This window comes from Panulirus ornatus, chromosome 21 (genome assembly GCF_036320965.1).
Source record: "Panulirus ornatus isolate Po-2019 chromosome 21, ASM3632096v1, whole genome shotgun sequence".
Classification (NCBI taxonomy): domain Eukaryota; kingdom Metazoa; phylum Arthropoda; class Malacostraca; order Decapoda; family Palinuridae; genus Panulirus; species Panulirus ornatus.
This window is the reverse complement of record NC_092244.1, coordinates 25,366,852-25,380,189: the sequence shown is the minus strand read 5'-3', so window position 1 is coordinate 25,380,189 and position 13,338 is coordinate 25,366,852. Positions and strand designations below refer to the sequence as shown.

Genomic DNA, 13,338 nt, shown 5'->3' with positions numbered 1-13,338 from the left:
TAGTTGTTCTTATTAGGTAGAGATAGAATGAGAGGTTGGTTGTCCTGATCAGAAATTCTCTTGAAAGTTAGGTTTTGGCCCTAATAAGGGCCTAGGTGTTCTTAATTCTCAATGAATTAATTAGTAAGGGAAGAGGAGTGGCTTAGGCGCGTTCTCCTCGAATACGACGTGCCAGCTGGATGTCTTTGGGCATGATGGTGACACGCTTGGCGTGAATGGCGCACAAGTTGGTATCTTCAAAGAGACCCACCAGGTATGCTTCAGAGGCTTCCTGAAGGGCCATGACGGCAGACGACTGGAAACGTAGATCTGTCTTGAAGTCTTGTGCAATCTCTCGCACAAGACGCTGGAAGGGTAGCTTCCTGATGAGTAACTCGGTGCTTTTCTGGTAACGTCGGATTTCACGCAGAGCCACAGTTCCAGGCCTGTAACGGTGAGGCTTCTTAACACCACCGGTAGCAGGAGCAGATTTACGAGCTGCCTTAGTGGCCAGCTGTTTGCGAGGGGCCTTGCCTCCTGTAGACTTGCGAGCAGTCTGCTTGGTTCGAGCCATTTCTTCAGCAGTCAGTACAGTAGTAGTACGTAGGAGTGAGTAGTAGTAGTGGCCGGAGCGCGCGCCCGTTTTATGCAGCAGCTAGCTGCAACTTCCTGCCTCCCTATTGGTTGAAGGAGAGCCGTAAGCTCCGCCTACCCCTCCTCACTTGATCCGCACGAAGCTTGAAAAGCTATTTTTCACCTTTTTCTCTATGTCTTCTTAGAGGAAGGTAAAAATTGATGATATCATAAGATAGAGCTTGATAGGGTATCTATGTTGCATAAGACAAAAAGTAAAAAAAGTGTAATTTTCATAGGAAAAAGACACGAAAATAGGCAGAGAAGGTAGAACTGCTACTATCACGTCCATCCGAGGGGCATATATAGCTTGGAGCTGAGTTGGTTTACACTGTATTCGAGCGTAGCATATCAGAGGTGAGACAACATGACTGGACGCGGCAAGGGAGGCAAGGGGCTCGGAAAGGGAGGCGCCAAGCGACATCGCAAGGTTCTCCGTGACAACATTCAGGGAATCACAAAGCCTGCCATTCGTCGTCTTGCTCGCCGTGGAGGAGTCAAACGTATCTCTGGCCTGATCTATGAAGAAACTCGTGGTGTACTCAAGGTTTTCTTAGAAAACGTCATCCGTGATGCTGTCACCTACACTGAGCACGCCAAGAGGAAAACAGTCACTGCCATGGATGTGGTTTATGCTCTAAAACGCCAGGGCAGAACTCTATACGGATTTGGCGGTTAAGTTTATTCTTCCTCTTCCAAGACCATGCCAATGGCACAGACAGAAATCAATCGGACCTTTTTAAGGTCCACAAATAATATCAAAAGATCTTATTAGACAAAAAAAAAACATTTCCATTTTCATATCCATTCTCTATAATTTCATACACTTAGGGCATTAAATAAATGATGAAATTCTTATACACCATTTTGAGTAGCAGACTTCCGTAATGGCACTTTCATACACTTAGGGCATTAAAGATGATGACATTCTTATATATACTTTTCCGAAGCAGGCTTGCACAAGCGTAGGTCGGAGAGAGCGACCCGTTCACTGGCAGCTATTTGGAGAGTGTATCTTTGTTTGTCACTGACTGACAGAGAGAAATGAATTGAATTTTCTTTGCATTTGTAGGTAGGTGCTTGTATGCAGGGAGGCAGAGAGAACAGAGGTGAGACATGTCAAATGGTAGTGGTATGTGGTAAAATGGTAGGTAGGAGAGTGTAGGTGCGTGTTGGTGGATTAATGGCTAGATGGTTAGGTAGGTAGCAGGCTTGCACAAGCGTAGGTCGGAGAGAGCGACCCGTTCACTGGCAGCTATTTGGAGAGTGTATCTTTGTTTGTCACTGACTGACAGAGAGAAATGAATTGAATTTTCTTTGCATTTGTAGGTAGGTGCTTGTATGCAGGGAGGCAGAGAGAACAGAGGTGAGACATGTCAAATGGTAGTGGTATGTGGTAAAATGGTAGGTAGGAGAGTGTAGGTGCGTGTTGGTGGATTAATGGCTAGATGGTTAGGTAGGTAGCAGGCTTGCACAAGCGTAGGTCGGAGAGAGCGACCCGTTCACTGGCAGCTATTTGGAGAGTGTATCTTTGTTTGTCACTGACTGACAGAGAGAAATGAATTGAATTTTCTTTGCATTTGTAGGTAGGTGCTTGTATGCAGGGAGGCAGAGAGAACAGAGGTGAGACATGTCAAATGGTAGTGGTATGTGGTAAAATGGTAGGTAGGAGAGTGTAGGTGCGTGTTGGTGGATTAATGGCTAGATGGTTAGGTAGGTAGCAGGCTTGCACAAGCGTAGGTCGGAGAGAGCGACCCGTTCACTGGCAGCTATTTGGAGAGTGTATCTTTGTTTGTCACTGACTGACAGAGAGAAATGAATTGAATTTTCTTTGCATTTGTAGGTAGGTGCTTGTATGCAGGGAGGCAGAGAGAACAGAGGTGAGACATGTCAAATGGTAGTGGTATGTGGTAAAATGGTAGGTAGGAGAGTGTAGGTGCGTGTTGGTGGATTAATGGCTAGATGGTTAGGTAGGTAGCAGGCTTGCACAAGCGTAGGTCGGAGAGAGCGACCCGTTCACTGGCAGCTATTTGGAGAGTGTATCTTTGTTTGTCACTGACTGACAGAGAGAAATGAATTGAATTTTCTTTGCATTTGTAGGTAGGTGCTTGTATGCAGGGAGGCAGAGAGAACAGAGGTGAGACATGTCAAATGGTAGTGGTATGTGGTAAAATGGTAGGTAGGAGAGTGTAGGTGCGTGTTGGTGGATTAATGGCTAGATGGTTAGGTAGGTAGCAGGCTTGCACAAGCGTAGGTCGGAGAGAGCGACCCGTTCACTGGCAGCTATTTGGAGAGTGTATCTTTGTTTGTCACTGACTGACAGAGAGAAATGAATTGAATTTTCTTTGCATTTGTAGGTAGGTGCTTGTATGCAGGGAGGCAGAGAGAACAGAGGTGAGACATGTCAAATGGTAGTGGTATGTGGTAAAATGGTAGGTAGGAGAGTGTAGGTGCGTGTTGGTGGATTAATGGCTAGATGGTTAGGTAGGTAGCAGGCTTGCACAAGCGTAGGTCGGAGAGAGCGACCCGTTCACTGGCAGCTATTTGGAGAGTGTATCTTTGTTTGTCACTGACTGACAGAGAGAAATGAATTGAATTTTCTTTGCATTTGTAGGTAGGTGCTTGTATGCAGGGAGGCAGAGAGAACAGAGGTGAGACATGTCAAATGGTAGTGGTATGTGGTAAAATGGTAGGTAGGAGAGTGTAGGTGCGTGTTGGTGGATTAATGGCTAGATGGTTAGGTAGGTAGCAGGCTTGCACAAGCGTAGGTCGGAGAGAGCGACCCGTTCACTGGCAGCTATTTGGAGAGTGTATCTTTGTTTGTCACTGACTGACAGAGAGAAATGAATTGAATTTTCTTTGCATTTGTAGGTAGGTGCTTGTATGCAGGGAGGCAGAGAGAACAGAGGTGAGACATGTCAAATGGTAGTGGTATGTGGTAAAATGGTAGGTAGGAGAGTGTAGGTGCGTGTTGGTGGATTAATGGCTAGATGGTTAGGTAGGTAGCAGGCTTGCACAAGCGTAGGTCGGAGAGAGCGACCCGTTCACTGGCAGCTATTTGGAGAGTGTATCTTTGTTTGTCACTGACTGACAGAGAGAAATGAATTGAATTTTCTTTGCATTTGTAGGTAGGTGCTTGTATGCAGGGAGGCAGAGAGAACAGAGGTGAGACATGTCAAATGGTAGTGGTATGTGGTAAAATGGTAGGTAGGAGAGTGTAGGTGCGTGTTGGTGGATTAATGGCTAGATGGTTAGGTAGGTAGCAGGCTTGCACAAGCGTAGGTCGGAGAGAGCGACCCGTTCACTGGCAGCTATTTGGAGAGTGTATCTTTGTTTGTCACTGACTGACAGAGAGAAATGAATTGAATTTTCTTTGCATTTGTAGGTAGGTGCTTGTATGCAGGGAGGCAGAGAGAACAGAGGTGAGACATGTCAAATGGTAGTGGTATGTGGTAAAATGGTAGGTAGGAGAGTGTAGGTGCGTGTTGGTGGATTAATGGCTAGATGGTTAGGTAGGTAGCAGGCTTGCACAAGCGTAGGTCGGAGAGAGCGACCCGTTCACTGGCAGCTATTTGGAGAGTGTATCTTTGTTTGTCACTGACTGACAGAGAGAAATGAATTGAATTTTCTTTGCATTTGTAGGTAGGTGCTTGTATGCAGGGAGGCAGAGAGAACAGAGGTGAGACATGTCAAATGGTAGTGGTATGTGGTAAAATGGTAGGTAGGAGAGTGTAGGTGCGTGTTGGTGGATTAATGGCTAGATGGTTAGGTAGGTAGCAGGCTTGCACAAGCGTAGGTCGGAGAGAGCGACCCGTTCACTGGCAGCTATTTGGAGAGTGTATCTTTGTTTGTCACTGACTGACAGAGAGAAATGAATTGAATTTTCTTTGCATTTGTAGGTAGGTGCTTGTATGCAGGGAGGCAGAGAGAACAGAGGTGAGACATGTCAAATGGTAGTGGTATGTGGTAAAATGGTAGGTAGGAGAGTGTAGGTGCGTGTTGGTGGATTAATGGCTAGATGGTTAGGTAGGTAGCAGGCTTGCACAAGCGTAGGTCGGAGAGAGCGACCCGTTCAATCCCTTTTTTCTAGACTGGAGGTTTGAAAAAGGGGTTTGAACGGGTCTGGGTAGCTCTATATATATATAATGAAATACTTGCTTGCCATTGGCTGTTAGTGACCTACCAATGAGGAGGCTTTATCTTATTCAGTATGGTTAGTGGTAAGGTTGTAATTCCCCCGTATCGTTTTGGAAAATTATCAGTAAGGAGGTAATGTAGTTGAACTCTTGTTTGGCCCCTCCCTCCGACCAACCGTCTACCTGCCTCTTGGTTTTCTCTTATGATCGATGTGTTTCTGAGGGTAACTTAAATAAATGAATAGAATAGAGCGTGCACGGCTTTTCATTCTATTTTACGATGTGTGTAGATTTAAATTTATCTATTATCTTATGCCTATATAAATGAATAAATTTATATGTGTGTGTAAAATATACGAGGCTTGTAAATGACGGAGTGAAAAGAAAGAGAAAGATTAGTTAGTTAAGCAGAATAGTTGTACTTATGAGCATGTCTTGCTTGATATCTCTTTAAGAATTTATTTGTGGCTCCAAGAGGAGCCTGATTTTGTATGGTTCATCATCATCATGATTATATCATCTTCATCATCTACTTCTTTTCCGTCTTCTTGGGAAGGAGGACAGCCTGAATGTTAGGCAGGACACCTCCCTGGGCAATGGTGACTCCAGAGAGAAGCTTGTTCAGTTCCTCGTCATTACGGATGGCCAGCTGCAAGTGACGAGGGATGATACGAGTCTTCTTGTTGTCACGGGCAGCGTTACCGGCTAACTCTAGTACTTCAGCGGCCAGGTACTCCATAACAGCTGCCAGGTAGACTGGGGCACCAGCACCGACACGTTCGGCGTAGTTTCCCTTGCGCAAAAGGCGGTGGATTCTACCTACGGGAAACTGGAGTCCCGCTCGACTGGAGCGACTCTTGGACTTGCCCTTGACTTTGCCTCCCTTGCCTCGTCCTGACATGGTGGTGGTAGTACGGTTGCTGTTGCTGCTGCTGCGAGAGAGTTCTCCACTCGAGAGAGAGAGACAATGAATGCGTAGCAGTTTGGTGCGAGCATCGCTTATATACCCCGGCTCAGGATCAAGTGAGGTGGCGGCCGCCGCCAAGCAACCAATGAGCGCGCTCGGCCTGGGCGAGGAGCAAAAGCTGAGTAACCTGTGGCATATATAAGGCCAAGCTCGGGAGTGGCTTCTCATTCTAGGCGCGATCCGCTCAACTACGTACGTACGTAACGTGTATCGCCCCTCGCCACCATGCCTCCCAAAGCATCAGGAAAGGCTGCCAAGAAGGCTGGAAAAGCTCAGAAAGCCATTGCTAAGGGCGATAAGAAGAAAAAGCGCAGGAGGAAGGAGAGCTACAGTATCTACATCTACAAGGTTCTCAAACAGGTTCACCCGGACACCGGTATCTCTTCCAAGGCCATGTCCATCATGAACTCTTTCGTGAACGACATTTTTGAACGTATCGCTGCTGAGGCTTCCCGCCTTGCCCACTACAACAAACGCTCCACAATCACCAGTCGGGAGATCCAGACTGCTGTTCGACTTCTTTTACCTGGTGAACTGGCCAAGCACGCCGTGTCCGAGGGTACAAAAGCTGTCACCAAGTACACCTCTTCTAAGTAAGAAGTTGTTGCTACTTCTTCCTCTTCCTCTAATAAACAAACTCGGCTCCATTGGAGCCACACATTATTACAAAAGAGATCATTGTTGGACCATTTTAGATAGGTTCATATGACCAAATGGTGATCTATAATAAATAAATGATAGGAAAAATGATATAAACGGCATCACGATTCATTAGATATGACGACACCTGAACCCGTATTATTGATCATCATTTTTTCATGAATTCTTTAACTCTACTATTCTTTGGGGGGAGGCTTCTTGTAGGAAATAGAAAAAGAAGTAAAGAACACACCCTACCTAACTAACTAAATTTCACTTGCTTGCATTAATTAACGGTAGCTTCTATATCAAAAAAGTACCTACTAGTTATCATTAATACGATTATAATTAGTATTATTATTATTATTATTAGTTGTTCTTATTAGGTAGAGATAGAATGAGAGGTTGGTTGTCCTGATCAGAAATTCTCTTGAAAGTTAGGTTTTGGCCCTAATAAGGGCCTAGGTGTTCTTAATTCTCAATGAATTAATTAGTAAGGGAAGAGGAGTGGCTTAGGCGCGTTCTCCTCGAATACGACGTGCCAGCTGGATGTCTTTGGGCATGATGGTGACACGCTTGGCGTGAATGGCGCACAAGTTGGTATCTTCAAAGAGACCCACCAGGTATGCTTCAGAGGCTTCCTGAAGGGCCATGACGGCAGACGACTGGAAACGTAGATCTGTCTTGAAGTCTTGTGCAATCTCTCGCACAAGACGCTGGAAGGGTAGCTTCCTGATGAGTAACTCGGTGCTTTTCTGGTAACGTCGGATTTCACGCAGAGCCACAGTTCCAGGCCTGTAACGGTGAGGCTTCTTAACACCACCGGTAGCAGGAGCAGATTTACGAGCTGCCTTAGTGGCCAGCTGTTTGCGAGGGGCCTTGCCTCCTGTAGACTTGCGAGCAGTCTGCTTGGTTCGAGCCATTTCTTCAGCAGTCAGTACAGTAGTAGTACGTAGGAGTGAGTAGTAGTAGTGGCCGGAGCGCGCGCCCGTTTTATGCAGCAGCTAGCTGCAACTTCCTGCCTCCCTATTGGTTGAAGGAGAGCCGTAAGCTCCGCCTACCCCTCCTCACTTGATCCGCACGAAGCTTGAAAAGCTATTTTTCACCTTTTTCTCTATGTCTTCTTAGAGGAAGGTAAAAATTGATGATATCATAAGATAGAGCTTGATAGGGTATCTATGTTGCATAAGACAAAAAGTAAAAAAAGTGTAATTTTCATAGGAAAAAGACACGAAAATAGGCAGAGAAGGTAGAACTGCTACTATCACGTCCATCCGAGGGGCATATATAGCTTGGAGCTGAGTTGGTTTACACTGTATTCGAGCGTAGCATATCAGAGGTGAGACAACATGACTGGACGCGGCAAGGGAGGCAAGGGGCTCGGAAAGGGAGGCGCCAAGCGTCATCGCAAGGTTCTCCGTGACAACATTCAGGGAATCACAAAGCCTGCCATTCGTCGTCTTGCTCGCCGTGGAGGAGTCAAACGTATCTCTGGCCTGATCTATGAAGAAACTCGTGGTGTACTCAAGGTTTTCTTAGAAAACGTCATCCGTGATGCTGTCACCTACACTGAGCACGCCAAGAGGAAAACAGTCACTGCCATGGATGTGGTTTATGCTCTAAAACGCCAGGGCAGAACTCTATACGGATTTGGCGGTTAAGATTATTCTTCCTCTTCCAAGACCATGCCAATGGCACAGACAGAAATCAATCGGACCTTTTTAAGGTCCACAAATATTCTCAAAAGATCTTATTAGACAAAAAAAAAAAAATTTCCATTTTCATATCCATTCTCTATGATTTCATACACTTAGGGCATTAAATAAATGATGAAATTCTAATACACCATTTTGAGTAGCAGACTTCCGTAATGGCACTTTCATACACTTAGGGCATTAAAGATGATGACATTCTTATAAATGCTTTTCCGAAGCAGGATTGCACAAGCGTAGGTCGGAGAGAGCGACCCGTGTAGGTGCGTGTTGGTGGATTAATGGCTAGATGGTTAGGTAGGTAGCAGGCTTGCACAAGCGTAGGTCGGAGAGAGCGACCCGTTCACTGGCAGCTATTTGGAGAGTGTATCTTTGTTTGTCACTGACTGACAGAGAGAAATGAATTGAATTTTCTTTGCATTTGTAGGTAGGTGCTTGTATGCAGGGAGGCAGAGAGAGCAGAGGTGAGACATGTCAAATGGTAGTGGTATGTGGTTAAATGGTAGGTAGGAGAGTGTAGGTGCGTGTTGGTGGATTAATGGCTAGATGGTTAGGTAGGTAGCAGGCTTGCACAAGCGTAGGTCGGAGAGAGCGACCCGTTCACTGGCAGCTATTTGGAGAGTGTATCTTTGTTTGTCACTGACTGACAGAGAGAAATGAATTGAATTTTCTTTGCATTTGTAGGTAGGTGCTTGTATGCACGGAGGCAGAGAGAACAGAGGTGAGACATGTCAAATGGTAGTGGTATGTGGTAAAATGGTAGGTAGGAGAGTGTAGGTGCGTGTTGGTGGATTAATGGCTAGATGGTTAGGTAGGTAGCAGGCTTGCACAAGCGTAGGTGGGAGAGAGCGACCCGTTCAATCCCTTTTTTCTAGACTGGAGGTTTGAAAAAGGGGTTTGAACGGGTCTGGGTAGCTCTATATATATATAATGAAATACTTGCTTGCCATTGGCTGTTAGTGACCTACCAATGAGGAGGCTTTATCTTATTCAGTATGGTTAGTGGTAAGGTTGTAATTCCCCCGTATCGTTTTGGAAAATTATCAGTAAGGAGGTAATGTAGTTGAACTCTTGTTTGGCCCCTCCCTCCGACCAACCGTCTACCTGCCTCTTGGTTTTCTCTTATGATCGATGTGTTTCTGAGGGTAACTTAAATAAATGAATAGAATAGAGCGTGCACGGCTTTTCATTCTATTTTACGATGTGTGTAGATTTAAATTTATCTATTATCTTATGCCTATATAAATGAATAAATTTATATGTGTGTGTAAAATATACGAGGCTTGTAAATGACGGAGTGAAAAGAAAGAGAAAGATTAGTTAGTTAAGCAGAATAGTTGTACTTATGAGCATGTCTTGCTTGATATCTCTTTAAGAATTTATTTGTGGCTCCAAGAGGAGCCTGATTTTGTATGGTTCATCATCATCATGATTATATCATCTTCATCATCTACTTCTTTTCCGTCTTCTTGGGAAGGAGGACAGCCTGAATGTTAGGCAGGACACCTCCCTGGGCAATGGTGACTCCAGAGAGAAGCTTGTTCAGTTCCTCGTCATTACGGATGGCCAGCTGCAAGTGACGAGGGATGATACGAGTCTTCTTGTTGTCACGGGCAGCGTTACCGGCTAACTCTAGTACTTCAGCGGCCAGGTACTCCATAACAGCTGCCAGGTAGACTGGGGCACCAGCACCGACACGTTCGGCGTAGTTTCCCTTGCGCAAAAGGCGGTGGATTCTACCTACGGGAAACTGGAGTCCCGCTCGACTGGAGCGACTCTTGGACTTGCCCTTGACTTTGCCTCCCTTGCCTCGTCCTGACATGGTGGTGGTAGTACGGTTGCTGTTGCTGCTGCTGCGAGAGAGTTCTCCACTCGAGAGAGAGAGACAATGAATGCGTAGCAGTTTGGTGCGAGCATCGCTTATATACCCCGGCTCAGGATCAAGTGAGGTGGCGGCCGCCGCCAAGCAACCAATGAGCGCGCTCGGCCTGGGCGAGGAGCAAAAGCTGAGTAACCTGTGGCATATATAAGGCCAAGCTCGGGAGTGGCTTCTCATTCTAGGCGCGATCCGCTCAACTACGTACGTACGTACGTAACGTGTATCGCCCCTCGCCACCATGCCTCCCAAAGCATCAGGAAAGGCTGCCAAGAAGGCTGGAAAAGCTCAGAAAGCCATTGCTAAGGGCGATAAGAAGAAAAAGCGCAGGAGGAAGGAGAGCTACAGTATCTACATCTACAAGGTTCTCAAACAGGTTCACCCGGACACCGGTATCTCTTCCAAGGCCATGTCCATCATGAACTCTTTCGTGAACGACATTTTTGAACGTATCGCTGCTGAGGCTTCCCGCCTTGCCCACTACAACAAACGCTCCACAATCACCAGTCGGGAGATCCAGACTGCTGTTCGACTTCTTTTACCTGGTGAACTGGCCAAGCACGCCGTGTCCGAGGGTACAAAAGCTGTCACCAAGTACACCTCTTCTAAGTAAGAAGTTGTTGCTACTCTCTCTTCCTCTAATAAACAAACTCGGCTCCATTGGAGCCACACATTATTACAAAAGAGATCATTGTTGGACCATTTTAGATAGGTTCATATGACCAAATGGTGATCTATAATAAATAAATGATAGGAAAAATGATATAAACGGCATCACGATTCATTAGATATGACGACACCTGAACCCGTATTATTGATCATCATTTTTTCATGAATTCTTTAACTCTACTATTCTTTGGGGGGAGGCTTCTTGTAGGAAATAGAAAAAGAAGTAAAGAACACACCCTACCTAACTAACTAAATTTCACTTGCTTGCATTAATTAACGGTAGCTTCTATATCAAAAAAGTACCTACTAGTTATCATTAATACGATTATTATTATTATTATTATTATTATTATTAGTTGTTCTTATTAGGTAGAGATAGAATGAGAGGTTGGTTGTCCTGATCAGAAATTCTCTTGAAAGTTAGGTTTTGGCCCTAATAAGGGCCTAGGTGTTCTTAATTCTCAATGAATTAATTAGTAAGGGAAGAGGAGTGGCTTAGGCGCGTTCTCCTCGAATACGACGTGCCAGCTGGATGTCTTTGGGCATGATGGTGACACGCTTGGCGTGAATGGCGCACAAGTTGGTATCTTCAAAGAGACCCACCAGGTATGCTTCAGAGGCTTCCTGAAGGGCCATGACGGCAGACGACTGGAAACGTAGATCTGTCTTGAAGTCTTGTGCAATCTCTCGCACAAGACGCTGGAAGGGTAGCTTCCTGATGAGTAACTCGGTGCTTTTCTGGTAACGTCGGATTTCACGCAGAGCCACAGTTCCAGGCCTGTAACGGTGAGGCTTCTTAACACCACCGGTAGCAGGAGCAGATTTACGAGCTGCCTTAGTGGCCAGCTGTTTGCGAGGGGCCTTGCCTCCTGTAGACTTGCGAGCAGTCTGCTTGGTTCGAGCCATTTCTTCAGCAGTCAGTACAGTAGTAGTACGTAGGAGTGAGTAGTAGTAGTGGCCGGAGCGCGCGCCCGTTTTATGCAGCAGCTAGCTGCAACTTCCTGCCTCCCTATTGGTTGAAGGAGAGCCGTAAGCTCCGCCTACCCCTCCTCACTTGATCCGCACGAAGCTTGAAAAGCTATTTTTCACCTTTTTCTCTATGTCTTCTTAGAGGAAGGTAAAAATTGATGATATCATAAGATAGAGCTTGATAGGGTATCTATGTTGCATAAGACAAAAAGTAAAAAAAGTGTAATTTTCATAGGAAAAAGACACGAAAATAGGCAGAGAAGGTAGAACTGCTACTATCACGTCCATCCGAGGGGCATATATAGCTTGGAGCTGAGTTGGTTTACACTGTATTCGAGCGTAGCATATCAGAGGTGAGACAACATGACTGGACGCGGCAAGGGAGGCAAGGGGCTCGGAAAGGGAGGCGCCAAGCGACATCGCAAGGTTCTCCGTGACAACATTCAGGGAATCACAAAGCCTGCCATTCGTCGTCTTGCTCGCCGTGGAGGAGTCAAACGTATCTCTGGCCTGATCTATGAAGAAACTCGTGGTGTACTCAAGGTTTTCTTAGAAAACGTCATCCGTGATGCTGTCACCTACACTGAGCACGCCAAGAGGAAAACAGTCACTGCCATGGATGTGGTTTATGCTCTAAAACGCCAGGGCAGAACTCTATACGGATTTGGCGGTTAAGTTTATTCTTCCTCTTCCAAGACCATGCCAATGGCACAGACAGAAATCAATCGGACCTTTTTAAGGTCCACAAATAATATCAAAAGATCTTATTAGACAAAAAAAAAACATTACCATTTTCATATCCATTCTCTATAATTTCATACACTTAGGGCATTAAATAAATGATGAAATTCTTATACACCATTTTGAGTAGCAGACTTCCGTAATGGCACTTTCATACACTTAGGGCATTAAAGATGATGACATTCTTATATATACTTTTCCGAAGCAGGCTTGCACAAGCGTAGGTCGGAGAGAGCGACCCGTTCACTGGCAGCTATTTGGAGAGTGTATCTTTGTTTGTCACTGACTGACAGAGAGAAATGAATTGAATTTTCTTTGCATTTGTAGGTAGGTGCTTGTATGCAGGGAGGCAGAGAGAGCAGAGGTGAGACATGTCAAATGGTAGTGGTATGTGGTAAAATGGTAGGTAGGAGAGTGTAGGTGCGTGTTGGTGGATTAATGGCTAGATGGTTAGGTAGGTAGCAGGCTTGCACAAGCGTAGGTCGGAGAGAGCGACCCGTTCACTGGCAGCTATTTGGAGAGTGTATCTTTGTTTGTCACTGACTGACAGAGAGAAATGAATTGAATTTTCTTTGCATTTGTAGGTAGGTGCTTGTATGCAGGGAGGCAGAGAGAACAGAGGTGAGACATGTCAAATGGTAGTGGTATGTGGTAAAATGGTAGGTAGGAGAGTGTAGGTGCGTGTTGGTGGATTAATGGCTAGATGGTTAGGTAGGTAGCAGGCTTGCACAAGCGTAGGTCGGAGAGAGCGACCCGTTCACTGGCAGCTATTTGGAGAGTGTATCTTTGTTTGTCACTGACTGACAGAGAGAAATGAATTGAATTTTCTTTGCATTTGTAGGTAGGTGCTTGTATGCAGGGAGGCAGAGAGAACAGAGGTGAGACATGTCAAATGGTAGTGGTATGTGGTAAAATGGTAGGTAGGAGAGTGTAGGTGCGTGTTGGTGGATTAATGGCTAGATGGTTAGGTAGGTAGCAGGCTTGCACAAGCGTAGGTCGGAGAGAGCGACCCGTTCA

The 13,338-nt window shown here is 45.6% G+C and overlaps 11 protein-coding genes across 12 annotated transcripts in view; 5 read left to right on the top strand and 6 right to left on the bottom strand.

Annotated features, from left to right (window-relative positions):
- LOC139756424 (uncharacterized) overlaps positions 1-13,338 on the bottom strand; it is a 153,935-nt gene that overhangs the window by 22,699 nt on the left and 117,898 nt on the right. The gene's annotated exons all lie outside the window — the stretch shown is intronic.
- Positions 73-809, bottom strand: LOC139756420 (histone H3). Its single transcript, XM_071675852.1, has one exon. It carries the CDS (start codon positions 551-553, stop codon positions 143-145), a length of 411 nt encoding a protein of 136 aa, XP_071531953.1. The 5' UTR covers positions 554-809; the 3' UTR covers positions 73-142.
- Positions 937-1,377, top strand: LOC139756422 (histone H4). Its single transcript, XM_071675854.1, has one exon. It carries the CDS (start codon positions 980-982, stop codon positions 1,289-1,291), a length of 312 nt encoding a protein of 103 aa, XP_071531955.1. The 5' UTR covers positions 937-979; the 3' UTR covers positions 1,292-1,377.
- LOC139756418 (histone H2A-like) lies at positions 5,206-5,883 on the bottom strand. The gene has a single exon (XM_071675850.1). The coding sequence runs from the start codon at positions 5,881-5,883 to the stop codon at positions 5,278-5,280; it is 606 nt and encodes a 201-aa protein (XP_071531951.1). The 3' UTR covers positions 5,206-5,277.
- Positions 5,941-6,379, top strand: LOC139756421 (histone H2B). Its single transcript, XM_071675853.1, has one exon. The coding sequence runs from the start codon at positions 5,941-5,943 to the stop codon at positions 6,310-6,312; it is 372 nt and encodes a 123-aa protein (XP_071531954.1). The 3' UTR covers positions 6,313-6,379.
- On the bottom strand, positions 6,797-7,422 carry LOC139756419 (histone H3). The gene has a single exon (XM_071675851.1). The coding sequence runs from the start codon at positions 7,275-7,277 to the stop codon at positions 6,867-6,869; it is 411 nt and encodes a 136-aa protein (XP_071531952.1). The 5' UTR covers positions 7,278-7,422; the 3' UTR covers positions 6,797-6,866.
- On the top strand, positions 7,540-8,083 carry LOC139756423 (histone H4). The gene has a single exon (XM_071675856.1). The coding sequence runs from the start codon at positions 7,704-7,706 to the stop codon at positions 8,013-8,015; it is 312 nt and encodes a 103-aa protein (XP_071531957.1). The 5' UTR covers positions 7,540-7,703; the 3' UTR covers positions 8,016-8,083.
- On the bottom strand, positions 9,445-9,946 carry LOC139756415 (histone H2A). The gene has a single exon (XM_071675846.1). The coding sequence runs from the start codon at positions 9,886-9,888 to the stop codon at positions 9,517-9,519; it is 372 nt and encodes a 123-aa protein (XP_071531947.1). The 5' UTR covers positions 9,889-9,946; the 3' UTR covers positions 9,445-9,516.
- LOC139756416 (histone H2B) lies at positions 10,142-10,590 on the top strand. Its single transcript, XM_071675847.1, has one exon. It carries the CDS (start codon positions 10,184-10,186, stop codon positions 10,553-10,555), a length of 372 nt encoding a protein of 123 aa, XP_071531948.1. The 5' UTR covers positions 10,142-10,183; the 3' UTR covers positions 10,556-10,590.
- On the bottom strand, positions 11,037-11,773 carry LOC139756414 (histone H3). The gene has a single exon (XM_071675845.1). It carries the CDS (start codon positions 11,515-11,517, stop codon positions 11,107-11,109), a length of 411 nt encoding a protein of 136 aa, XP_071531946.1. The 5' UTR covers positions 11,518-11,773; the 3' UTR covers positions 11,037-11,106.
- Positions 11,901-12,341, top strand: LOC139756417 (histone H4). The gene has a single exon (XM_071675849.1). The coding sequence runs from the start codon at positions 11,944-11,946 to the stop codon at positions 12,253-12,255; it is 312 nt and encodes a 103-aa protein (XP_071531950.1). The 5' UTR covers positions 11,901-11,943; the 3' UTR covers positions 12,256-12,341.

Excerpts from the sequence above, each read along its gene's own strand:
- LOC139756420 (XM_071675852.1), bottom strand. The coding sequence starts at position 553 with ATGGCTCGAACCAAGCAGACTGCTCGCAAGTCTACAGGAGGCAAGGCC.
- LOC139756422 (XM_071675854.1), top strand. The coding sequence starts at position 980 with ATGACTGGACGCGGCAAGGGAGGCAAGGGGCTCGGAAAGGGAGGCGCC.
- LOC139756418 (XM_071675850.1), bottom strand. The coding sequence starts at position 5,883 with ATGAGAAGCCACTCCCGAGCTTGGCCTTATATATGCCACAGGTTACTC.
- LOC139756421 (XM_071675853.1), top strand. The coding sequence starts at position 5,941 with ATGCCTCCCAAAGCATCAGGAAAGGCTGCCAAGAAGGCTGGAAAAGCT.
- LOC139756419 (XM_071675851.1), bottom strand. The coding sequence starts at position 7,277 with ATGGCTCGAACCAAGCAGACTGCTCGCAAGTCTACAGGAGGCAAGGCC.
- LOC139756423 (XM_071675856.1), top strand. The coding sequence starts at position 7,704 with ATGACTGGACGCGGCAAGGGAGGCAAGGGGCTCGGAAAGGGAGGCGCC.
- LOC139756415 (XM_071675846.1), bottom strand. The coding sequence starts at position 9,888 with ATGTCAGGACGAGGCAAGGGAGGCAAAGTCAAGGGCAAGTCCAAGAGT.
- LOC139756416 (XM_071675847.1), top strand. The coding sequence starts at position 10,184 with ATGCCTCCCAAAGCATCAGGAAAGGCTGCCAAGAAGGCTGGAAAAGCT.
- LOC139756414 (XM_071675845.1), bottom strand. The coding sequence starts at position 11,517 with ATGGCTCGAACCAAGCAGACTGCTCGCAAGTCTACAGGAGGCAAGGCC.
- LOC139756417 (XM_071675849.1), top strand. The coding sequence starts at position 11,944 with ATGACTGGACGCGGCAAGGGAGGCAAGGGGCTCGGAAAGGGAGGCGCC.